Source organism: Triturus cristatus, chromosome 3_1, assembly GCF_964204655.1.
Source record: "Triturus cristatus chromosome 3_1, aTriCri1.1, whole genome shotgun sequence".
In the NCBI taxonomy this organism is placed as follows: Eukaryota; Metazoa; Chordata; class Amphibia; order Caudata; family Salamandridae; genus Triturus; species Triturus cristatus.
The window spans coordinates 368,920,760-368,947,229 of NC_140583.1; the positions used below are offsets into that span (position 1 = coordinate 368,920,760).

Below are 26,470 nucleotides of genomic sequence, written 5' to 3' on the forward strand. Positions count from 1 at the left end.
GTCTCGCTCCCTACCCACAAAAAAGGCCATATATTAGACCAGATTTTTTCGAAGTGTAGAATCGAAACAGACTCACCCCTTCAGATTATCTGGTCTGACCATTTCCTGCTTACCTTTCACGTGTGCAGTGAACCGGGAAGGCCCATATCCCATTGTAAGCCAAGGGCCTGTAGTGCCAGTTCCTTTGCGCAACTTACGCCGAAGGCACTAGCCACCATACTCGGGCAGCACCCGATCACCTTCAGTGGCTGCCTTGAGGAGGATGTCCGCTCACTTGAAGGCTGGCTCCTGGAGTGGTCTATGCAACAGCCCAACTTAAAACCCGAGTAGTCAAAAGGGGCCGAGCCTTTAACCCATGGTTCACCGAAGCACTAAGGGAAAGTAAAAAGGAGTACAAACATCTGGAGAGACTATGGAGGAAGAATTTCGATCTCACAAAGAAAATTACCTATAAGCTTGCTCTGAAGGCTCACTATGCCAAAGTTCCTGAGAGGAAAAAAATCTTTTTCGCCTTGAAAATTGAACAAGCTAGGAACAGCAGCCTTGAATTGTTCAAGATTAAGGCTTTCTCCTCCCCGAACGCAATCAAGAGCCCATTTACCCCCACGCATGAATGGGCAAACCATATTGCGCAACACTTTTATAATAAAATTAAAACTATTCAGGATTATTTTGGGGCAGGGCCTCAAGCCAGCGATGACCATATAGTCCTGCCCCCTCCAGCATACTCTAATCTAGACAAGACTCTTTTGGTGTCGTCCCCCCCCCCCCACCCCCGATTCTGTTAATCACATCCCTCAAAATCATGCAAGCATTGAAATCCGGTTCCCCTTTAGACCCTTGCCCGGCTAAAGTATTGGCCTCTATTGCTGAGGTGATAAACCCAGCGACAAATTTGGTCCTGAACCTCTCTCTGTCCGAGGGACTGATGCCAGAGAGTTGGAAACATGGACGCATTCTTCCACTCTTAAAAAAGCCCTCGGCTGACCCCTCCATAGCCAGCAACTACAGGCCAATATCATTACTGCCATTCTTCTCCCAGGTTTTGGAGAAGTATGTGAATACTGTGGTCACTGACTTTGTAGAGACAACCCATGCACTGCACAACAGCCACTCAGGGTTCCGAGCTAATTTTAGTACTGAGACGACGTTAGTAGAAGTCTCTGATACCATTAAAACCACTCTTGACAGAGGGGGTAAAGCTATACTGGTACTACTGGATCTCTTGGCGGCGTTCAATACCGTGCCCCACGACTTACTTCTGTACAGACTTCAGGACTGTGGCTTCGGGGGGCACAGTCCTTAGGTGGTTCTCCTCCTTTTTGGAAAGTCAAAACAGTATGGTTCCCACCTTTCGCCGCCCCTATCCCTTCAATGTGGGTCGGAGTGCCACAGGGTTCGGTTTTGAGCTCAACCCTGTTTAATCTATACATGGCTCCCTTGGCGCTCCTGGCAGAACAACACGGGGCTAAAGTTATATCCTATGCTGATGACACACAGCTGTTGTTTACCTGCGAGAAGGATGCTGGGTGGAAAGGAGGGGAAATAAACAACTGCCTGACCAAGATGTTCAGCTGGTTTAAGCAAAACCAATTGTTATGTAACTCAGATAAGTCCGAAATGATCTTTTTCGGCCACAGTCCTGGCGAAGTATGCCGTGATTGGTGGCCTCAGTAGATGTCCCCTCTGGTCAACCCAGTGACCACCGTAAAAAATATGGGGGTAAAACTGGATGCGAACATGTGCATGAAATCACTAGTCCAATCTGTGGCAGGCACTTGTTTTGGATTACTGAAAATGATGAGGAATTTCCTCCCCCTACTCTCAGTCCCCCATAGAAGAAAACGTGGTGTAGGCCCTGATAATGTCCAGGCTGGACTACGCCAATGTCCTGTACTTGGGCCTCCCTGATTACTTGGTCGTCTGCAGGTGGTTCCGAACGTGGCAGTTAGGGCCGTCCTTAGGGTCGACCTTAGGACTCATATGACCCCTCTTTTGAGGTCATTGCACTGGCTCCCAGTGCCAAGAGGGTACATTTCAAGGCCCTGGTGCTGGTCTTGAAGGCCTTGCACAACATAGGGGCTCCATACATCAGGAACAGAATCCAGCCCTACGCTCCAACCAGAACCTTACGATCCTCAACTTAAGGTTGTCGATCGTGCCAAAGTTCGCCAGCTTGCGCATGGGCGTACAGTCGTTCCAGGTGACTGCCTCTAGGCTATGGAACATTCTGCCGCCTTCCCTGAGACAGGTGCAGGATCTCCTGAACTTTAGGCAAAGGCTAAAAACTTAGCTCTTTCAGCAATAGGCAAGTCATCAGATGGTGCGCTCCAACTGTTCTGTCAATGGGGTTAAGTCAGCGCTGGGACACTCCCTGAAGTAGCCGTGCGCTCTACAAATCCCCTTATAACATAACATAACATGACATGTTTGGTTTAGATAAAGTGTTTATTATTTTTATTTATTTATTTATTTTCTCCTCATTCGCCTCTAACCCCAGCTAACTTGGAGATCAGACGGTCGCCACTGTTACTCACTTAAGAGAAGTAGGCCTTTGGGGTATCACCCCTCCTCTCTGTTGCCCGCCTACCAGTAGCAAACCAACTTCCTTCCTGTTGCTGACCTCTCGTTACCATCGAGAGGGTGGTCATGCTCTCTACTGATTACTTAGAACCGAAGACTGTTACTAAAGGCCCACCTTAGATCGAAGCTGGGGCCCATAAGGTTGTAGCGAGACCCAGTACCGTCTGAGAGCTTCCCATGAGGCTTAATCATAGGATAAAAAAGGGTTATCAAAGTGGTCTAATCAGAACATAAGAAAAACAAAAAAGGCTGCTGAAGTCCAATTTAAGAGGCAATCCCAAATGGCTCTCTTCTTACTGTTTTTCAATCTGGCCAAATCGGTCTTAGAAGTTTTATACAAGGAGGATAGCCAGTCCGAGTGTGTGGGGGGGTAAGATCTCGACCCATCTTTAGCATATTTCCCGTCTGGCTAGCAATATGGCAAAGAATAAAAAACCTGTATTAGAGCCTGTAATTTCACTTAATATACCAAAAATAATAAGCCTGAGGGAAATTTGTACTGGGTGTCCCGAGATAGTCGTTAAGGAGATTCCGACTTTTTCCCAGAATTCAGAAATGACTGGGCAAGGCTAAAACATATGTGTATCTGGGGCATTTGCCATGTCACATTTTTTACATCTAGCAGGTGGACCATTGGTCATTTTAGAAAGTCTCGCCGGGGAAAGATAAGCTCTATGTGTGTTAAAATAATGATTTCTTCTCAGCCAAGCTGGCTTTACGACTGAGAACAAAGTGCTATAGGAAGTTTGCCACAGATCTACCCAATCTGTCTTCGGGATGTATTCTTCCCACAACTCACCAGCTAATCTAAAATCCCTGTCTATGGCCTCTTCAATTGCCCAGTAGAAGAATGATACCTCTTTCTTCCCTGCTATCTTCTTTACCAAATGTTATTCCAATGTGTTCCCCAGGCCTATTGGTTTTTTAAGGTTTTGGGACCAGCTCTTTAGTTGTAAATATTTAAATCTTGACATGCCCTCCTCCAGTTTCTCATTAAGTGATACCCAAGGCAAGAGAGATCCTTCTACTGCTAAGTCTCCCCATATTAATAGTCCTGCTGTTTTTAGAGGGACAGCCAGCATATCTTTAAGGCAGCTTGGTGCCCCTGGGCTATCCCACAATGGAGACAACCTTGAATAATATTCAAGACCCGTTAATTTTTTGATTCTGGCCCATATTTGAGCTGCGCCCCATAGGACTTTCAGCCTTACCTTCTTGAAAAAAATGTTATCACCGTATTTAAAAAGAAAGTCTTCATGTGGAAATCCCGATTGTTCTAACATTGCCGAAAACATTTTCCCTCTTCCTGATAAATCTGGGAATTTTAACAACATTCTTGAATGTGTTAGCTGAAAGGCCCAAGCATAATATTGAATATCTGGGAGTGCAAGACCACCTTTTCCCCTTCACCATCTTAGCTTTTTCCAAGATATCCTAGTTGCTTTATAGGCCCACACAAATGAATTGATAGATTGCTGAAATTTATCAATTATTTGTTTCTCAAAATGTAATGGGATGGTGTTAAAAAGAAATGTTGCTTTTGGTAAAATTGTCAGCTTTATCAAGTTAACTCTTCCCAAGATGGTCAGGGGGAGGTGGGCCCAGGTTTTCATAAATTTTTGGCTTTCTTTTAAGGTGTTCAAAAGGTTGACCTTGGCTATCAAATCTATATTCGGGACGATTTTTACTCCCAAAAAAACGCATCTCGTTTTTGGTTTGGTGTCGGCAATCCAGCAGGTTCCAAGTCATGATTTCGGTCTTTTCTGCATTAACCTCATAGCCAGAAACTCGACCGAAACCCCTCGCTAAACTGATGACCTGAGGAAAGATGACTCTAGATCTGACGAAAGAATAAGAATATCGTCAGCGTACAGGGCTACCTTCCTCTCCCATGTTCCACTCTTAAAATGGTAAGATAGCTGTCTCCTCCGTGAGACACTGAGCAAAAGGCTCTATATACAGGTCGAAAAGGAGGGGGGAGATGGGGCAGCCCTGTCTAGTTCCTCTCTTAATTCTGAATGGTCTAGTCAGTCTTCCATTTACCACCAGCCTTGCAGAAGGATCGCTATATATGAGGTCAATGGTTCGGCGGACTTTTGGCCCAAAATTCAACTTCTCAAGAACGGCAGCAAGATAGTTCCAGTTGACCCTGTCGAATGCTTTGGTTGCGTCCAACGTCATTGCTGCCAAAGGAAGTGAAAAATTAGAGGCGAAATCAATCGCGCCTATAAAATCATGCGTGAGGTAAAAAAGATTCCTGCCTTTTTATAAAGCCCTTTTGGTCCGTATGCAGCAAATCTCCTACTACTGCACTCAACCTGTCAGCCAATATCTTGGTAAAAACCTTATAATCTGAGTTTAAGAGTGAAATTGGTCTATATGACACCGCATTTTGTTAGAGGGTTTGCCTGGTTTTAAAATCAAAGTGATGTTAGCTTCCCCCCACAAAGTAGGTGGTTTAACTCCGTCAACTAAAATGTTATTGAATATGTTGTCATAAATGGGATTATCGCCTCTCCCAGATTTTTATACAATTCTGCCGGAAGGCCGTCAGGCCCTGCAGCCTTACCTCCTTTACAAGCGAGAAGTGCCTTCCTAACTTCCTGTTGTGATATTTCGGCTTCTAGATATTCTTGTTGGGTAGATTCTAAGACAGTAAGATGAATCGGATTTAGCCATTCCCGTACAGATGTACTATCTATATCGTTATCCTCATCATATAAATCCTTGAATAAAGCGTGGAAGGCTTCGCCTATCTTTTCTTTCTTGATTGTTGGTATATTAATGTGTGCATTGTCTATTTGTTTAATAGGATTTAGCCTTCCAGGCTAATAATCTTCCGGCCCCCTCTCCATATTCAAAGTGAGCAAGCTTGCTCACCTCCCACCTATTGGAAATCCTGGTCTGAATTGTATTATCCAATAGGGCTTTCAAGGATTCTAGTTTTGCAATTAGTGTCTGACGAATCGGTTTAGTTATTAATCCTCTTCTCCACTTCCTTCATTTGGCGCTCAGTTGATGCAATTTCCTCCCTATACAGCCTGTTTTTCTAAGACGTCCTATTTTGTAACTAAGCCTCTCAAAAAAGACTTCAAGGCGTCCCATACTACTAAAGGATCTGCTGACCCTATATTGATATTTAAAAAGGATGTTGTTTCCTGGGATAAGTAGCCAGTTTCAACTTCATTTAGAAGGAGTGTACGATCGAATGTCCATACCCTTTGCTGTTCTTTCCCTGCGAGATCTAAATCTATCCAAACGGCCGCATGATCCGATAGATGGGGAGTCAAATAGCCTATATCTTTGATGTTACCTCTTAAATCATTACTAATCGGAATATAATCGATCCTTGATTTATGTTTATATTTTTTATTATAAAAAGACACTCCCAATTGAGTGCCAGATCTTTCTCTCCAATTATCGAATAACGCATTTTGCCTCATCATCGTCTTTAGGTATACCCTAGATTTAGATAGGATATTAGCCCTACTTCTTGGGGATTTATCCAATTTTGGGTTCAATACTATATTGAAGTCCCCTGCTAAGATTGTCGTATCGGAACTCCAGAAGATTTAAAAAAATAGTTTTTAGTGTTGAGGGATCATCCTGATTAGGGCCATAGTAACCAACTACTGAAATGAGTGTATTTTCAACAGATAACTTGGCTATGACCCACCTACCGCTTGTATCTGTCATGACATTCAGGAGGCCTTTATTCGCTTGTTTTTTTATCAAAATAGCGACACCCCTAACATTAGCAGTTTGACAGGAGCAGACACAATGTTCCACCCACCTGAGCTTCCCGCAAATCCCACTGATTTCCTCTTTCAGGAGGTGGGTTTCCTGCAAGATGATTATGTGTGCGGGTGAATCTTTCAAGTATTGAAAAAAAAAAACCTCCTACTTTTAACTCGAAGGCCATTTACGTTCCATGATAAGCATTGTAGCATTCTCATGGAGGATTAAAAAGCCGAGTTTTGACTTTACCCCTTCCTACAAAATATCGACACCAAAACAAAAACAATGACAAATAGAGAACAACTAGGTTAAAAGACGAATGAAATTTTTCTTTTCCTTTTTTACCCTTCTGCTCCCCCACCGTGCTATCCCTACCCCGCCCTTGAACCCCTCCCACTCCTCCCTGGAGAACCCTACCCCCATTTACCTGGACAAGTCCAGATTCTGCCAGCTGGTGTGCCCTACTCTGCTCCACATTTTCCTTTTACTATTTCTAGTGCTGTGTATGTACATTTGTACTATTTAGGGCCTTAGTTGGCTTCTCATGTAGCCTAATGTAGCCTAGTGTATTCTAGTATATGCTATGCTATATATATATATTACAAAGTTGTTTTTTTAAAATCACAACTGGATTCCTGTACCTCAAACTCGCATTTGTATGGAGAATCCTACTTTTTTATATCTTAAAGGGGGTATAAAAAACTTATTTTAGATTTTCCAGGAGCTCATCAGCTTCTTGCACCGATCTCACATTATGCATTTTGTTATTCAACTTAAATTCCCAGCGCAACTGAAAATCATGTTTGACGACTGCCCCTAATTTCTTAAAGTCCTCAATTTTTTTCCCCAACTCCCATTGTCGATCCAAAGTGACGCGTGAGAGATCCGACCTGATCTCAAAAGCAAAGTCTCTCGGTTTTATGATTTCTGTTTGAGGGCAGCAGTTAGAATTTTCTCTTTTAAGGCAAAAGTCAAAAAATGTATTACAATTTTCCTCGGTTTTGTTCTGTTGGTGTGTCTCCTAAAAGGATCCCTATGAATTCTTTGTATGTCCCTCTTCAGATCTTCTTCTGATTCCTCAAACTGAACTGCGTCTTTGATGAGGGCCACAATGAAAGATTTGAGATCCTCACACTCTTTACCTTCTGGTACGTTTAAGAGGCGCAAGTTATTACGTCTAGAATTGTTCTCCAACAATTCTACTCTGTCGCGGAGTGCAGCTTCATCCTTTTTAAGTGTAGAGAGAGACCGCCTCGGAGAAGACCACGAGCGGCAATCCTCCGGCCCCTCCTCAATTCCAGGGCGGCCAAGAAACAGCGCGGGAGGTCCGTCGATGTTTCTATACACATCCCCTAAGTAGGATTCTACAGGTAAAGAGTTTATAACTTATAAAAAAAAGTTAAAAGAAAGCTGTTGATAGGCCAACTAAAGCACCGCAAACTGACTACAGCATACTGCATGAAGGTAGAGCAGGAGCGCTACCGGCATCGGCAAGCAACAGCTCAGCTCACGGCCGCCATGTTCAGTGTTTATTATTATTATTCTAAACTGGTGTGGTGTCAATTTGTAGTGTTTTCACTGGGTTACTGTGTGTTATGTACAGTGTTATGTACAAATACTTTACACATTGCCTCTTAATACGCCTGACTGCTCGTGCCAAGCTACCAAGGGGGTTAGCAGGGGTTATCTTGGGGTTGCAACTCCCTTACTCGAACTAGAAGGAATTTCTAACACGTGCTACTTGCCGAAAAGCGCTTCAATGCCTCGTGTGGGGTAGTGAGCGCTAAATAATTACAAAAATAAAGCTTTTGCGTGTTTTTTCTTCTTTTAATTTGCTGGTCAGACTTGGAGCAACAGATAATAATAAAAAATAGTGTCTGTCTCCTTTTGTAGGCTTGTGACTGCGTGATGTGTACACCTACAAAATGACACAATAGGCTTTTTTTATTGAGCCACGTGGCACAGCATTGGGAATACTGTACAGCGTACCTAAAAACCACTGGGAAAGTCAGCAATTCTAAAGGCGAGGCTTGTGGGCTTCGTCAATGCTGGTACCTATTTAGCCATAGTAAGTTAGACTGATGCTCTATGCAGAGGTCTGATTGACTGTAAATTATCTGGCCAACAAACGTATGTGTGCATCTCCGTATGAAAAGCATTGGACATGTTGTCTAGGCAACCTATTCACCTTTAGACTAAAATATTTGATTCCATCTGACATAATTTGACTTTGTGTAACACGGGTGTTCTTGCCTCACTAAAGGATATTTATAAATGTTTTTATTTCATCTCTAAATATTAAACTCTTATGTGTGTGGGATTCACTTTTGAGGAAGTGATGGACGTACTTGGTTTTCCCTTCTATCCTCTTTTACAGGCGAGCGCGTGTGTGTGTGCGCTGTGTGTGTGTGTGTGTGTGTGCGCGTGTGTGTGTGTGGGTAATGGAGAGGCTTGCTCCGTATGCTCGCTGCGGATGATAAATTCACTTGTCTAATAATGAGGGTATCAGCAATACAGAGTGGAAAAATAAAGAATGAGTCAGATGTTTTTGTATCTTCACCAGTCTCATCGTAGGCCTGAGGGCAGTTTTTATGGAATACAGATCTGCTCCTGGACAGCCATGTAAACTCTTGCCTTTCCTTATCTACTGAAATTAAAGAGGGAGACTGCTCTGTGTAGCATCTGGGATTAGATAGAGCTAGTATGGCATGAACACGTTTTTGGGTTTCTATTAATATTACAGTTGCTAACCACCTAAGAGCATATATAGTAATATACATTGCCTAGGCTCCTGAAATGCAGATACTTTCCTTGGAGTGCCATCAGAGACATCCTGCTGTAAAAAACTTCATTGAAGACTCTTAGAGTGAAAACAGGCTCCCCACTTGTGAATGGTCAAGTGAGGAGTTGAAAGGGTTTTTAGACCTCTGGCTTGTTAACACAGTATGTATAGCACCTTCAAATCTTCCTTCTCTTTTTTCAAGGGTTGAAGCCGTAACAGAAACACAAGGTTTGTTGACGACATCCAAGTTGCATTTGGGTTTCACAAATCCTCTTAAATCAGAATCCATTCTTAGCTTCTAAGCAAACCTACCATCTTTCCAAAGCTTCATTAGGCCCATTGAGTTGCCAGCACATAATTTAAACTATGCGCCAAACCACGATGCAACTCAACATGGAATATATAAGCTTTAGTCGTTGGTGAATGAGACAGACACATCGAAGTCAAGAAGCGATACAAAGATTGACAGTGGTGGCTGATGCACAAAAAATCCTGTTTCATTTCAGTGAATTAAGTAACATTTTAATTGCCTTATCGTTCACCCATTTAGCTTTAATTAAACTGAATTTTGATAGCGCCAAGGGCCAGATGTACGACCCTTCCATTTTGCGAATCGCAAATTGCGTTGTTTTGCGACTCACAATTTGCAACTTGCAAAATGGAATGTACAACAGTGTCTTAGACACTGTTTGCAATTCCTAATGGGGTCGCAAATGACCTGCCTCATCAATAATTATGAGGCAGGTCACAATTTGCGACCCATTGGGAATGGCCAGCACTTGCAGAGATGGAGGCCTGCTGGGGTCAGCAGACCACCAAGTCCGTAACTGCTTTTTAAATAAAGAAGTGATTTTTGTTAATGTAGCCTGTTTTCCTTAAAGGAAAACGGAATGCATTAAAAAAAGTTAAATAAATAAAACGTTTCCGTTTCATTTTTTAAGATCATGCAGTTGCTCTTGAAAAATATTTCACATACATTCACAAAGGGAAAGGGGTCTCCCGGAGACCCCTTACTGTTTGCGAGTGGCTAATCACTTTCTTGTGGTAGGTGGTAAACTGCACGTGTTTTGTGACTGCAAATGCGGTTGCAAAACAATGGTACTTACATTTGTACTCGCTATTAGGAAGGGGTGCTTTTGGCACTCTCCTTCCTAATAGCGACTCGCAAACGCTCTTTTGCGAGTCACCGGCCTACAAAATTGCGTTTGTACATACCACCGCCCTTTTTTGTAGTCACAAATGGGGCGATTTCCCGTTTGCTACTGCAATAAACGGTCGTAGATCTGGCTAAAGTCTTAGATAAGAAAGTCAAAATAAAACCGAAGGTAACATTAAGTCCAGTGGCCGGCTTAGCACCAAAGAACACACTATTCATAAGAGTTAGTTGCGGTATCTGGACTATTCAATAATTCATAACAATCTTCAAATAGTTCTGGTTTCATCCAGTCTATAGCATTAATCAAAGTTGGAAGAGATTATGTGACTTTCAGGTAGCGTGGGACATGGGTTTTGGGAGATGTTAGCCCATATTCAAGTTTAAAATTTTTGCTACAGCAGTAAAGCGTGGCTACATGAAATGCAGAGACATTGGGAGCTTTCTCTCTACCTCCTCTGCCCACCTATTCTATGTTCATAGGTTAGGTTAGACAAGTATCTAAAATATGTTTTGCTTGTATTTAGTGTGTATTTTTGTCAAACGTTATCACATTCTAACTTAAAGCAGGTAATTCATCATGTCATTTCCTTAGTCATCCCTAAATCTGGAGTTTCATGTTTACATTTTGGCCATTCAACTCATCCTTCATCCTTGCAATTGTTAAAATTTGCATTTAATAAACTAGCCGTAGCCCTTTAGAACAGGAGACACTGGTAAATAGTCAATGAAATAATGAGCTTTGTAATATTTGACCACAACACTAAATCAGTCTGTTTGTAACCTTGGAAAGGGAAATATATATTATTGTTTATAATAAATACCCTACAAAATCTCTCTCTATATATGTAGATATAAAATATAATATATATTTACCTTTCCAAGGTTACAGACTGATTTAGTTTTGTGGTCAAATATTACTATAATGAAAACCGGAGCATCAGCAGTGACGCCAGACACGTTTCGGGTAAAAGTCTCCCTTCTTCAATGGCGTTTTTGTCACAGTGAGACAGTCTTTTTTTCTCTTTATAAGGTACTTCATCGCCTCTGTGAGCGTGGCCCGCTTCGCCTTATGGTTCATGTAGTTCAGCGGTTGGTGTTGCTCTGTCAGCATGTCTCATTTGTCTGCATACACTCAAAGTCGATGTTCAAGCTCACATCACCAAGACTGCTTATCTTTTGCTGGCAATGAAGTACCTTATAAAGAGAAAAAAATACTGTCTCACTGTGACAAAACACCATTGAAGAAGGGAGACATTTACCCGAAACGCGTTTCATGGAAAGAAAATGTCCCTGTGTTGGCTCTCTATTTGGGACAACCTTTCTGATGGATTTATAATGGCTCGTCCAAGCCGTGGAGTAACCCCGCCACAAAACAGCGGACCCGGGCAGCATGAAGAGAATCAAACATTGCCGCCACAGTGGGAGGTATTTCGTACTTGCCAGCAAAAGATAAGCTGTCTTGGTGATGTGAGCCTGAACATCGACCCACTGTGGTCATTTTATTGAGTGTATGCAGACAAATGAGACATGCTGACAGAGCAACACCAGCCGCTGAACTACATGAACCATTAGGCGAAGCAGCCACGCCCACAGAGGCGATGAAGTACCTTATAAAGAGAAAAATAGACTGTCTCACTGTGACAAAACGCCATTGAAGAAGGGAGACTTTTACCCGAAACGCGTCTGGCGTCACTGCTGGTGCTCCGGTTTTCATTGTGCAAGTCTGCTGCTGCAAGTAAATTCATGAAAAGAAAAATTACCTGTGTTGGCTCTCTGTTTAGGACAACCTTTCTGTGTATATGAATATGAATATATATCCGATAATATCAACAAACACCTCCCTTCACAGCAGGAATGCCGATGCCATGTCTTTGCGCAAATTTTCTTTTATTTGTCAGCTGGAAACGTTAACCGTGTTTCGCCTGCGCTGCAGGCTTGCTCACTAACGTTTCCAGCTGACAAATAAAAGAACTTTTGCGCAAAGACATGGCGTTGGCATTCCTGCTGTGAAGGGAAGTGTTTGTTGATATATAGATATATAGAACACGGGTCGGAGGACCCGCGGGACGCAATTACCTTGGGGAGTGTGTGGGTTTGCTTATGCGGCCAAATCGTAGCATCTGGGTACGGAGGTGTGCGCGAATACTAAAGTGATCGGGCAAACTTTTTCCGGCCGAAATATCTTACAAGTATTCCATCAAAAGCAAAACCGACTCGCCAATTACCACAATCATGTCAGCAGACGCGCTAAGGGAACGAGAAGAAGCAGCAGCAGGAATGTTTGATGATAGCAGGGCATTTACAAAAGACTTCAGTACCCACAATGCACCACCTGAGTCACGCAGCATTAGCCTTAGAGACAAAGTAAGGCAATTGGAGAAACTAATGCGATCAGAAAAAAGCAAGTGGTGGGAGACCAAGTCCCTTCAACGGTATTTAGATGTGGGTAGAGTCCCTCGTGGACTGCGCATCCTTTTAGCCCCCAGCTATGAAAATCCAGACAAATCTATGATGAAAGCATGGGCGGAAACTAATTTGGAATCTTCTAAAAAGCTCATCATTATTCTGATAAAATATGCAGAGAAAGATCGAGCCAAAATTCAAGTGGGAATAGAAGCCCTCAACGATGAGTTAAGTCAAATGAGCCAACAAGATGAATTAAAAAAGCTCAAGGAAGAAATGGTGAAAAGGCTGAAAAGAGAAGAGGAAAAGATAAGATAAGAGAAAGAAAGGCGTATAAATTTCATCGCGACCGCATGGACTATGAATGCGGTCGCGTTTTTACATTTGCCAAAAAATATGAGAAACTGAAAATTTCCAAGTATGGGGGAACAGGAGGTGGACCCCACACTGGACCGACTGATCAAGGCAGGCCAACTGAGGTGGTGTCAAACTCTGACCTCAGTTCAGCCCAAGAAAGTGAGATGGAAGTAGAAACTAGACAACAAACCTTGTCACACGTTCCAGCCAGTATTTCTTTGACAGATGAAGTGGATTTTTTAGTCATCGAACGCAGGGACACCCTGCGTCCACAAAATCAAAACAGACAAGCAGGAACTCGACCATTAAGCGCAGGAAAAGACTGCAAGCCCAACGAAAACGCACAGCAGCCAAAGATAAAGCAGAAACAGAAGGGACAACCACGGCGCAACTGGAATCGATAGAACAACATCAAGCTACCAATAGCCAAACTATCATTAATTTAACGGATACCACACTGAATGCAGCAGAAAAACAGTTGTTGACCCTGGGCTTGTCTTACTGTCCAGAGAGTTCTTTAAATTACGCAGCAACAAGGATTGATTTATTCAAAAGTATAAGAAAACTGAAACTCAAAAAACATTCACTCCTACAAAAGCAAAACAAGCAACAGCTTACAGCCAGCCAGATATCTCCGCCATTCGATCTAACAGCAACTGATTGGCCAACTCTACGAACAATACAAGAACTGGCCACTGAAAGTAATGACTCGACTCAAGGAGGAGAGCGACACACCAGTCAGTCAGAACAACAGAAATGCGTAACTCCATTTAAACCACGATCAACCTTTACCCCCATAACTCTTCGTGATTCAATCGATGTATTCAATGAACAGGTCATCCTTAGCATTAAAAAACTCCACTATACAGTAAATGCCAATGCAAAAAGAAAAAGTAACAAACAAGAACTACAATACCATCAACTGATTAACAAACTGAAGGAAAACAAGAATATAATCATCCGAAATTCCGACAAAGGAGGCAACCTAGTTATTTGGGACAAAAAGGATTACATTGAAGAGCCCATGTTACAACTAAGGGATAGAGAATGTTCGCATAGTTATGATCATCAGAATTTGAAAAGCATGTACAATTGTTACAACATGAAACTTGTAGCATGGAAAAATGCAGGTCTTTTGACCACTGATGAATATAAATATATGAAGAATGACAATCCTGTGACGCCCATAATGTACTTTATTCCAAAAGTCCATAAAGATCCATTCAAGCCTCCAGGTAGGCCTATTATATCAGCTTGTAACAGCCTCTTAGAAAGAACTTCAGTCTATGTGGACTATTTCCTTCAGACGCACGTGAAAGACCTGCCTTGATACGCGAGGGACACGGGAGATTTACTTGCGAAAATTAGAGATCTGTCATGGCAAGATGACTATCTTTTAATCACAATGGATGTTACATCCTTATATACTTCCATTAGGCACCAAGATGGCCTTAAGGCATTAAGATACTATCTTTCACGTAGAGGTTCTGAGTTTGATCAACATAATGCAATGTTAGTTAGCATGGTGGAGTTTTGCCACAACAACAATGTGTTCATGTTTGAAAATGTACTGTACCAGCAACAACGGGGAGTGGCGATGGGGGCCAGCTTCTCCCCTAGCTATGCCTGTCTACACATGGGTTGGTGGGAGGAGCTGGTCCTCCGCAATGAATTTTTGAACAGTAGGACAAAGAATGTCATAAAATGGTTGAGAGATATAGACGATCTTTTTGTGGTATGGCATGGTACAACAAGTGAAGCAGAGTTATTCGTTCAGAATTTAAACGTTAACAATTTGAATCTGCAGTTCACTGCATCTATTAGCATTACAACTGTAAATTTTCTGGATGTTGGGATCTATATCTGCAATGGACAGGTACACACCACACTACATAGAAAACCCACCGCCGGCAACTCGGTGCTTCATGCGAGCAGTGCCCACCCTGATCATCTCATTCAGAGTATACCTTTTGGTGAGATGATACGATTGAGGAGAATATGTAGTAATGACAATGATCTGAAACACGCACAGGCATTCAGCAAAATAAGATTTTTGGCTCGGGGATACTCGCCTAAATGCATAGACCATGCCATTCAGAAAAGTAATGAGTGAAGTCGGGATACCCTTTTAAGTAATCAAAGCAAGCCAGAGGCGACCATGAAGGATAAAGAGGGATCATTCAGGTTCATATTTTGGTACAATAAACAGAGTAAAAACATCAAAAAAATCATAGATAGGAACTGGCCTATTATATTGGGGGATCCAGTTATAGGGAAGAACTTACCCAGAAAAGCTGCTGTAACTTACAGTAGAGCACCCTCCATGAAGGATACCTTGGTGTGCAATGACTTGGACAATACAGGTAAAGGTACTTGGCTAAGTCAACGTCATGGTTTCTTTAAATGTAAAGCCTGCAAGTCATACCAAATGGTATCAACGCCACTTCCTACAAAACCCCTTTTAATCCTACAGAGATCCCTATTACCAAGGCCATAACGTGCAAAATGGCCCATGTAGTCTATGTGCTGGAGTGCCCTTGCAGTCTCCGATATGTAGGCAGTACCATACTGCAGGGACATAAACGGGTACTCCAGCACATTAGGGCAATAAAAAATCAAGATCAGTCCTATCCGGTGGCCCTACATTTTGGTGAGTATCACAATGAAGATCCGACTCTTTTGAAATACTTTCTGATTGACAGTGTGCCGAGCAGGAAGAGAGGGGGTGACCGAGTGGGAGCCCTACGCCAATTGGAGACAAAGTACATTTTAAACCTCGATACCAAACACCCCGGGGGCCTCAATCAAACTGAGGATCTGTATACTTGCCTCTAATATTATATAGGGATGATCTGAATAAAAGACAATATACACTTATGGTAGCTGATATAAACATCAGTAAAATTCAACTGAGAAGTCAACGTAAAAAGTAAATAAATCCCTGTAAATAGTAGACATTGGACCATGCTGCTGCACACTTTTAAAAGTTCCATGTACAATTTCTCACGGTGTTTTATTATATTTTAGTCATATGGTATGTTTTGTTTTTTAACATTAGCACTTTGCACTAAAAAAGTATTTTTGCACTATTTGAACATTCCAGTCGATCGGTTTACATATGAACGGTTTACATTGAACAGTACTGTAATTATAGCTTTGGACGTTTGTCCAAACTATTGATGGCTAATGCCAATAGGTATTTAAACCTGGGCTTAAGCGTGTATCATGAGTAATGAAATTGCAAGTTTGCAAAATGGCATGGTAGCGTTACAATAACTTTTTAGTTACAAATTTAATACTGTATGTTATTTGTATTTTACTCGTTATTTTATAGGGGACAGATTGAAAGTTTAAAAAAAAAAAATGTATTTAAACATATACTTCTTTTAAACTTGACGTTGAAGGTCCCCTTGCAACATTGATGAATATGTTGTCTATGTCTATGGTCGAAAACCATGTGATGTTCAAATGCACTGGTCACTTTAAAAAACAAAAAAATGTAAAAAACGTATTTAAGCAATCACGCACCGAATAGCGCGTCATGTGATCAAGATCCCTTGAGGATCGAAACGCGTCATGCTAGTGATGTGGTGCAAGGGAGCGTAATAAAACGTAATTGCACTCTTCTGTGGTCCGTCCTCCGTTTTTGAAAACGCTGGGTGAAGAAACGGCGCATGGAGCGTTTTTACATATCTATCTATCGCTATCTCTATCTCTCTATCTCTCTATCTCTCTATCTCTCTATCTCTCTATCTCTCTCTCTCTATCTATCTCTCTCTCTCTCTCTCTCTATCTATCTATCTATCTATCTATCTATCTATCTATCTATCTATCTATCTATCTATCTATCTATCTATCTATCTATCTATCTATCTATCTATCTATCTATCTATCTATCTCATTTGTGACCGTGTAAATGCATACCATATCATTATTCATCGCCCAGTAAGTAACTTCCTCATAATGCAAGAATAACCTCTGTAGACCTAGTTGGGGAACTTTGTGTACTTTCTATATAAGATATGAGGTTATTTCAGCTGCACGCACACGTAACTGTATTCACATAGTGTTCATTATCCTTAATACTAACAGAACATGCCAAGCCATACTCAAGAATGTTATTTCTTCCTTAATTAGCCATGCTGTTCATGCAGAAAATGCATAAATTACTGTGTTCGCTTAATGAGAAATTACATGAGTGCTCTTTCCTCACCTTTTATCTGCTTAATTTTGTAAAGGTGTATAGGTCAAATGGACCAGATGGTGTTGCTGGGCGAGGCCAAAGAATACATCTTCAGCTATGGGACACTGCTGGGCAAGAAAGGTATGAAAACAATACTTACATATACTCCTATGGCTTAGAAGAACTTTAGGATTGCCTCTAGTAAACTGTGTAAACATTCCGTGTGGCAAGGCTGAACTAGGTTAATATTCCATACTTCTGATAATCTACTATCTGTAGAGCTGTGGCTTCATGCTGTAACTCACTCGGCTTCTCAGCCATCAAATGAGATTTTGGCTTGGAACCATAGTTACCAAAGTGCTGGCGTAGCAGCCAGGGCTGGGAAAGCATTTGAAGATTTCTGGGCATTTTGAATCACATTGTGACCGAAATAAATCCGGAAATGATGACCTAGTAACATTGCTCAGGTATTCACTTTCTATGTGGAACAAAATGAAGCAGGAGTTGTTCACCACATATTGCTATTTGACTGTATGTATTTATGCAAATTTATAGAGTGCAAACCTAGCTAGAAAGCAATGGAGCTCTTCACAAGGTGAGGGCAGAGGCAAGAAGTTATGTAATGTTTGTTATGTTATTGATATATGTACAGCGCCCAAATCACCCCCTAAGAGGGCTCTTGGCGCTCCGGCAGACTGCATAGATCCAGTAGATTGAGATTTACAGATTAAATAGTCACGTTTTCAGTAGTTTTTTTAAATACTGCTAAATTGGCACAGGGGCGTAGGTTTAGTGGCTGCAGATTCCAGTGATGTGGGGCCAAGAAGGACAAGTGTCCCCCATACGGATGCGACAGGGCCGTAGTAGCAGTTCATCCATGGATCTCAAATTCCAGGTATGAATGTCTGGTTGCACCCTATATTGCAAGCAGCAAGGCCCCTTTCCATGAAGAGACATAAGGGCCAGACATGGAAGTTTAAAAATGGCACGCTTTCTTATGGGCAGTGAGTGGAGAGATCTCAGTGGGTTCCGAAGGAGACTGAGATGCTAGGTTACAAACCAACCGTGCTGCTGTGTTTTGTATGACCAGAAGCTTAGAAAAGAGACCCTCATTCATTGCAACCATTAACAAATTTCCATTATCCAGGCGGCTCAATAGGCGTGTCTGGATAAGTGATTTCCTAGTCTTCAAGGGTAGCCACTGAAAAGCTATTCAGAGCATACGCATTAGGCCACAACAGGGTACGGATATAGAGTTCACATGTTCTTTCATGAACAGATTTTCATCAATTAAAACCCTAAGTTTTTTACTACTTTTTTTGGAGTGGTCCCTCAAATCCCTAGGCCACAACTCATTTCACCAAAAGTAATGAGCTTTCCCGAAAAGCAGTATTTCTGTCTTTCGGTGTTCATTTGAAGTTGGTTAGTAGTCATCCATGCAGCAATCTTAGTCATACAGTTTCTGAACCTTAATTTTGTAGATTCAGGATTGGGCTTTTCATGGTGATAACAAGCTGGGTGTCATCTGCATACGAGATGACCCCAAAGCCACACAATCTTATCACTGTGGCTAAGAGGGCCACATAATGTTTAAAAGAGTCTGGCTCAGGGGTGAGCCCTGTTGGACACCCTTGTCTAATACCATAATTCTGGAATTTAATGAGTCCAACTGTATTGAATGGGTTTGATAGTCAATGAAACTTTCCAACCAACCTAATTATTTGCCCCTGATCCAATCTCCCTTAATGTTTGAGCTAATGTTGCTTGGGGGATGGTATTAAATGCTGCGGACAGGTGAAGTAAAACCCGCATGGCAGAGTTCACCCTATCCAGAGCTAGTTTGATAGAATCCAGGGCCTCCATTAGTCTTGTTTCTGTGCTGTGAGATGCCTGCAATACTAACTGGGAGGGGTCCAACAAAGAATGCATTTCTAAAAAGTAATAAGTTGTTAGTAACTAAGGTTCCCAAAACTTTTCCAAGAAAGGGGAACAATGATATAGGTCTGTAGTAGGCCAGCTCTTGAGGGTCAGCAGTAATTATTTTCCAAATTGGTCTGACCGGCGCTTTTCTACTTTGCTGGAAAATATTACAGACTCAGGGAAAGGTTAAGTAGATTGTGACCAAGGGAAGAAGATCAGAGGCCAGACCCGCCATGATGTGTGGCAGAGCGTGATCTCCTAGGGACCCTGATTTGATTCTATTGTTCAGTTGTAACCAGATTAAAGGTATCCAAGAGCATAAAATCAGTGGAATCTGAAATGTTAATCTGAGTTAATCTAGCCAGGTTCCTACCATTAGGAAAGGACTTGTAGATTTTAGAGATTTTTTCCTCAAAGTAGTTAGCAAGATTATTGCAGAGAACCTGCAAGGCTGGAATTGGTAAAGCACATCTTATAGGATTAGTGAATTTCTTCACTATTCTGTAGATTTCTCTTGTTGAATTGCCCGAATTATTGATCCTGTCTATTATATGAATTTTCCTTGCTTTTTAATATTTGAATGATATTTTTCCAACGCAGTTCCGTAGTTAGCTTTGTCTCCAGAGGTTTTGGTAGTTCTTCACCTGCGTTCTAATTTCCTGCAGGTTGTTTTCTCCATCTTTAGAGATTTCGAGTACCAGGGCGAAACTATGTTCTTCTTATTCCTACTGAGTCAGAGTGGAGCGATGGTGTCTAAGGGCTGACAGTCAAGAAGTGCAGTGGAAGGCGAGTTTGCTGGCAGAACAAAGAAATTATCAGTTAGGGTCCAGAATTCTGGTTGGGTTACCTGTGGATAAGATGTTGCCCGAAGTCGCATGTCTTAAATTCCTTCCTGAAGAGCAGGAGTTAAGGAGCTTGCCAGATTTGTCCTCTTTTTGCATTTTTGTGTCCAGGCTGATGAGTTTGATGCTGCAAGTGTAGTGTAGGTAACCAGTGCTGTAAATGTGTCTTATCAGACATAGTGAAGTATGGTAAAGTTGAAGGAGTGTTTTCTTGCACACCACTTTTTCCAGTTTTGAAAATAAAAGCCAACATTTTGCTGTATTTTGGCTATTTACTCGTTCCCTCACTGGTCTCCCCAAACACTGGTTAGAATTCCCAACACATGGGGCAATAAAGGATGCAAATTTGGCTTGGATACCTTTTTGTGGGAAAAAAGAGTTATGAAAGCTCAAGCATGAAGTGCCCCAAACATAAAGCAAGCATTAGCAAAGCCAATCGGTCTCGATAATGTGAGACCTATTGGCTTTGTCAATGTGTTTCAGCATTGCATGGCCAGATTGTAAGTCTTCCCCGGGCAGATGCAGCACCCAAGTGCCTGCAGCTGTTGTACCTTTACTCTTTTATGTAACCGCGGGCATACAAGAACAAGTCATCCCAAATTACATTTATCATTTGATAGAGAGCAAAACTCAATATGAAATGTGTCCATTTCCTTTAACAAGTGCTGCCAAAATTCCCTAGTAAAATATGATACTTAATTTGTTCACTGCTCACGAACAGAAGTTACTGTCTGCCTTAGTGCAATTCATACTTGTGACTTGCATGTTACACACACATACCTGCTGCAGGGACTCAACCCTTGAGCTATCCGACTGGCTAGAAGTATCATGGCCAACAGTCCTACAAATGCAGAGATCATTGCCATGGAGACCATGGAGGGGATTGCTAATGTATTGTGCGCTGTATTGTAAACCACAAAACGCTTAATATACAGATGCACTCCAGTGCCTAGAAGTGCAGCTGGTAGCATGTGGCGCTTTACAATGACTATCAAGTGAGTTGAAACAAGCCCTCAAGCCCGTCATGACGTGTTACTGTTTATTATAACCATCTCAAGGGTGGGTAGGGGGTGAAAATGACTTAGTAAAGAGCAGCTGAGATGAAGTGATCACGTGACCTTGCTATTTTTAAGGTTAAACAATGTTTAAATTGACTATAAATTCAACAGTTGCAGCTTTCCATGCAAGTTTATGCGAACCCAATCAGTGATAGTGAACTACAGAATAATTAAGAAGTCCAGTATTCAGAAATACCTCTTCCACTAACTAAATTTGTCAATTTAATCCACTTTCTTTGAAATTCGAGTGTCCCTCTAACCGTCATTTTGTTTAATATGCAATGCTAAAGTTCAGGAAAGTGTCGCCGCTTATAGAGGTGCACCTTAGACCATTCCAATAAATGTATTTGCCTCTCATTTGACGTAATCAAATACCCCTAAAAATGTTTAGTACTTGACTTGCTTGAGCAGAGAAAAGCACAAATCTTCAATTCAACTTCGAGGTTGATGTCACCATGGCCACACAGTTTAGTGCAACACTAAGCAATTGCTATTTCCATGTAAGGAAACTAAAACCCATTTCACAACTGCAATTGGAAAAAAGATGACTTCTAAATTAAACACTACCTGCACTCTTGTAATGCTCAATGTTCCTGGCTTTCTCGGTCTCTTTTGAGCTGCCTACCAAGAGCACAATATATAGCCATAAGAGGTTCACAGGATTGTCGCAAATGCAATGCGAAGTGTACTGCGTGAACTGTGACTATGTATTTATGATTCCAGGTACTGGGACTTGAAAAAGCATACATGTCAACCTTTCAGAAACAAGCAAGTGGTCCCTGGATGCAGGTGTTACCTTCCACTGCCCGATAGAGAATCTTAAAAATTAGTTGACCTTTGCTTTACTTTCGACATCACCATAAACAACAGGCTCCCGTTATTTTCAAAACAGAGAAGACAATTGTGAGAAGTTGGCCTGATGTATGATGTCACTAGTTCTAGTGTACACCTTATATCAGTCCAAACAACCCTTATGGTGATTGATTGTAAAGTCAACCTTATAGACCAGCTATCCTAGTGGTAGCATGGACAAGAGCAGTCTTAGGCTAAACTCTGAATGGCATGTGAAGCCAGCTGTGATACCATATATAATCCCTTGAATACCAAATGAAAGGACACCACAACAGATATATATATAAAATAAAGTGTATTTATTCTAGTCAAACCCTCAGCACTCTTTATGAGATTAGAGGTAAGTACAACACAGTCTTATTTAAGCATACTTTAAGTCACACAGGTAAGTAATACAGTTAGGCCCTAGGGGCCACGCAAACCATATACTAAAGAAGTGGTATAAGGACCACTGTCACGGAAATAGGATAGGCCTAGGCCTAGGGAATCGCTGGGGCTACACTACACTAGCAACAGTTAGGAAGTGGGAGGCCCACGGGATTCAGGTGCAGAGTGGAAACACTCACGCGTAATGCGTATAGTCGATAGAAATAGTACAGTTTAGAAATAAACAGTTTAAGGACACTTCTGAAGCAGCTAGAGAGTCGAGACTCGGAAACTAGACCCTAGGATAGTCACTACCCTTGTGAGCACCGAAGTACCCAAGTTACCTAGCCCACGGGCTGCGGGTGCATAGGTGTGAACTTGCGTCGGGTTTCGTCGTGGACTTCTATGGATGCCTGAAGGAAAGTTGCTGACAGGCAGTCAGTGACGAGTGTCCGGTGGATCCCAAGGCTGGGATCAAGAAGAGAGGAGACCTGCAAGCAGAAGGGACAGAGTCAAGGTCACTAGCCAGTGACCACGTGGAACCAGGAAGGAACCAGGCGATGTCGTGAAGATTGCAGGTGAAGGTGAAGCTTGTTGCTGCAGCCACGAGGACCATGGAACGTTGAGGACGACCAGGACCAGGAGTCGAGCTGTCCCACGAAGGCTCTTGCTGTCGGCGGCATCGAAGTTGGACTAGGACTCACCAAGCCTTGGCAAGCGGAACCCACGAAGAACGGAGGACTTGCTTCTGGTGCAGACCAGGAAGGTCTGGGGTGCTTCTCTTTTGTAAAGAAGCGGGAGCCAGTCTGGAGGAGCCAAACCAGCGGTGAAGATTTCAGGATGCGTCGTCACAAAGGCCACTAGCCAACGGGCAAGCAACCGGACAGACGCGGCAATCAGGAAAATGCAGAAGGGCCCCACGCAGGACTCGTGGAGTGTGGGGGGCTGATCTTCGGTGCAGATGGTGCTTGGGGTTGGGGCTTCTCAATCCCCGGTGCACAACTTCGAGGGTGCCTCAGAAGCTGCGCTGGAAGATACTCGCCACTTTTCCCAGGTAGCCGGTCCCACGTCTCTCGTCGCCTCCACGGATCTCAGCTTGGCTGTGGATGTGGACCAGGGTCGGAGAAGTCTGGAAGTCAAGGCTCTGGTCGGGCTCTGCAGTCGGTCCCTTGTAGAACTTTAGCAAAGCAAAGGGTAGTCTCTTGATGGTGCCTGTTTGCACAGGGTAGCCACTCCTTGGCCACAAGGGAGATTCTTCAGTCTTCTTCTTTCGTCGAATGTCGAAGGTCCAGAGTTTCTGTTCAAGTTGCAGGTTCAGGATAATCTAATCTCCTGGGGCCCAGCTACCACTCTTATCCAAATCTGGGGGGCTGGGTTACCTGCTAGGTCACGCCTTATGGGTGTGACCAGGGAGGGGGGTGGTTACACCCCCTTCCCTTTGTCCAGTTTCGCGCCAGGACTGGGGCTGGAGTGCCCCAGCACCGGTTTGAACTGGACTATGCATGGGACACCTTGTGTGCCCCAGGCATGTCTCATTCCTTTCAGCCCTCCCTGCCCCAATACACTAAAGTCTGTCTGGGGAGGTGCTAGCACCTCCCCAAGCAGGAAACCTATTGTCCAGGCCTCCCTTGCCGGGATCACTCCCAGCAGCAGGAGGTCAGACTCGTGTCTGTGGCAGCAGCATCCATTTTGTGATGCTGAGGCTTTGGTTAGAGTTAAACAGTAAAGTAGGATTTTAACATGTCTCTCCCTCTAGAAGGGAGGAATAATATCCTCATCACCAGAAATGGTATGGGGGTATTATTCCAAAGTGTTAGACACCTTACACGACATGTTTTGATAAAGCCAAACCATAGTTACCATAACCGTTTAAGATTATAAGGCACTTTAAGAGTATATGGTAGGCTATATCATAGAACAGCTATAAGGACATGGTTCCGAAAGCTGCAGACAGGCTCAGTTCATGCTAGAGCACCATCTCACATGTTACCAAGCACTCTGCCTCCAGGATTGTTAAGGCCTGCCATAGGAGTGACTGATAGGTACACATGTGTCTATTTTAAGGGTAGATATAGGTATACTATATCTAAGCAAGGGGTGATTACACAACCTTGCCCCAGCTGAGTGATCAGCCAGTTGTGTCTGATTGGAAGGCCAGACCAGGGGTGGCATAATACATGCTGCAGCCCCTTGGAGGCCTAGGGTACACCTATGCCCTGGGTACCTAGGGTACACTGTACAGGGTCCAATAAGGTGATCCTTACCAATTGTGTATGTACCTAGGGTACCTGGAGTCCATTTTAAAGAGAGAGCAGACAGCCTGAGACCCTGAATGGCAGGATCTCAGGCCAACTAAGTCGAAAAACCAGCTAGACACTAGGCAAAAAGTTGGGGGTAACCATAGTCCGATATCCACCTTCCTACACAACCCCCCCCCCCCCCCAAACGAAAGGAGATAAGGCTGGCCTTGACAAGGTAAGCCTCTATTGCCTAAGTGGCCATATAAGGAAGAACCAGCACTGGCATGGTTACCCCCTGTCTCATGGTCCACTAAGCAATCCCTCATCCTAAAGATATCATAGGGTCTCCACCATAGGGAATCTCTACCTTGGGTGTGTCTTTGCAAAGTAAAAGGCTGGTGTTGAGATGGAGTACTGAAGTGAGTGTCCTCAAAGTGAGGCCTCAGCTTCCTCCAATCATCCTCCACCATGGATGCCTTTCTTTCTTTCACTGAGTTGCACTGTGCTCTCAGGGTCAGCCTCTGGCTACCTAAAGCTGGAGGCTGGGTCCCTTTTGTGGTCCCATGTTTGCCTGTGCCCAACAGAATCCCTCTGGGGGGAGGTCCCTAACTACCTGTAAAGGGGATCCCTCAGGAATGTTTTTACCCATCACCTGGCTAGGGCTACTAGCCAGGCAATCCTCATTCTTTTGATGGGGGGGTTCTTGTGGACAGGGGCCCTCTTGGGGTCCACTGGCCTCCCTGACCTCTGCAGCCCTGGGCTGACTGAGGCAGGGTAGAGAGAGGCAGGCTACCTGCACCAGACTGGGTCCCACCTTGGAAGGGGCCACTGACATCAGAGGCTCTGCCAGGCCAGGCCTGGCTACCTCTGGGGCAGTTCCTTCACAAGGGGTGAGGTCAGATCCCTGAGGAGGCTGACCTTTTCCTACTGTCTGGGGAGAGGGAGACTTTTCTTCCTCCCCACTACTCTGTTTGTGTGGAGTGATCCATAGTTTCAGGCTTCACTACACCTATGTCAGTCTGAGTATGGGCTGAGACCATTACAGCCTTGCCAACCTTTTCAGGGAGGCACTCAGTTTGGGTTTGAGCTGTGACTGTCCTAGCTCTGCCAATCTCTACAGGGAAGTCTGTCTTTGCCTGGGCTGTGGCTACCACTGCCCTTCCAACCTTTTCAGGGAGGAAATCTACTTGGACAGGGGTTGTGACTGGCACAACCCCACTACCCTTTTTTGAAAGGCCTACCATTTTAGAATGGGTGTCTTGTTCAACTCCAGCCCAAGCTGAGAGTTCTAAGTCATTCCCCAGTAAGCAGTCCACAGGCAAGGTTGGAGACACTGCCACCCTTTTAGGGCCAGTGACACCTCCCCAGCTGAGACATACCTCTGCCATGGGATGACTGTTCTGTTTGCCATCAATGTTAGTTACCTGGTATGAGAAACCAGGCAAAAGCTGCTCAGAGGGAACTAGCCTATGGGCCACCATAGTGATGCTAGCTCCAGTGTCTCTGTAGGCCTCAGCTTTTCTACCATTGATGTAGGGCTCCTGTCTGTACCTACCCAAAGTGTTGGGACAGGCAGTGAAGTTGGCAAACCCCATGCCACCATCACAGACAAGAGTAGCTGCTGTAGGGGAATTGGCTAAGCCAGGGTCCCCCTGTATTCCCCAAGAAAACCCAACCAAATATTTGGGGGCACTCCCACCACCTGGGGGATTACTGCTGACAGTAATAGGTGGTGTGACAGGAGTAGTTGGAGGAACAGTTTTGTTTTTAGCCTTTGGGCAACTGCTGTCAGTTTTCCAATGCCCAGGAGTTTTACACTCATGGCAGTAAGGCTTTTTAACTGTGGTAGAGGAGGGAGCTTGGGACCCACCACCCTGTGTGGAGTTTTGGGGCCCTGAGGAAGATTTCTCTTTAGTTTTATCCCCACCCTTCTCTTGAGGCTTGGTGGTATCTTTCTTTTGGTCACCACCCTGATTTTTAGGCCTAATCC

General features: G+C 43.4%; 1 protein-coding gene across 13 annotated transcripts in view; it reads left to right on the top strand.

The window, feature by feature from the left end:
• RAB27A (RAB27A, member RAS oncogene family) overlaps positions 1–26,470 on the top strand; it is a 462,534-nt gene that overhangs the window by 357,204 nt on the left and 78,860 nt on the right. For all 13 annotated transcript variants that reach the window (XM_085644145.1, XM_085644154.1, XM_085644157.1 and 10 more), the window contains one exon: positions 17,258–17,343. In XM_085644145.1, coding sequence (XP_085500271.1) covers positions 17,258–17,343 — 86 coding nt within the window. The remainder of the gene's footprint in view (positions 1–17,257; positions 17,344–26,470) is intronic.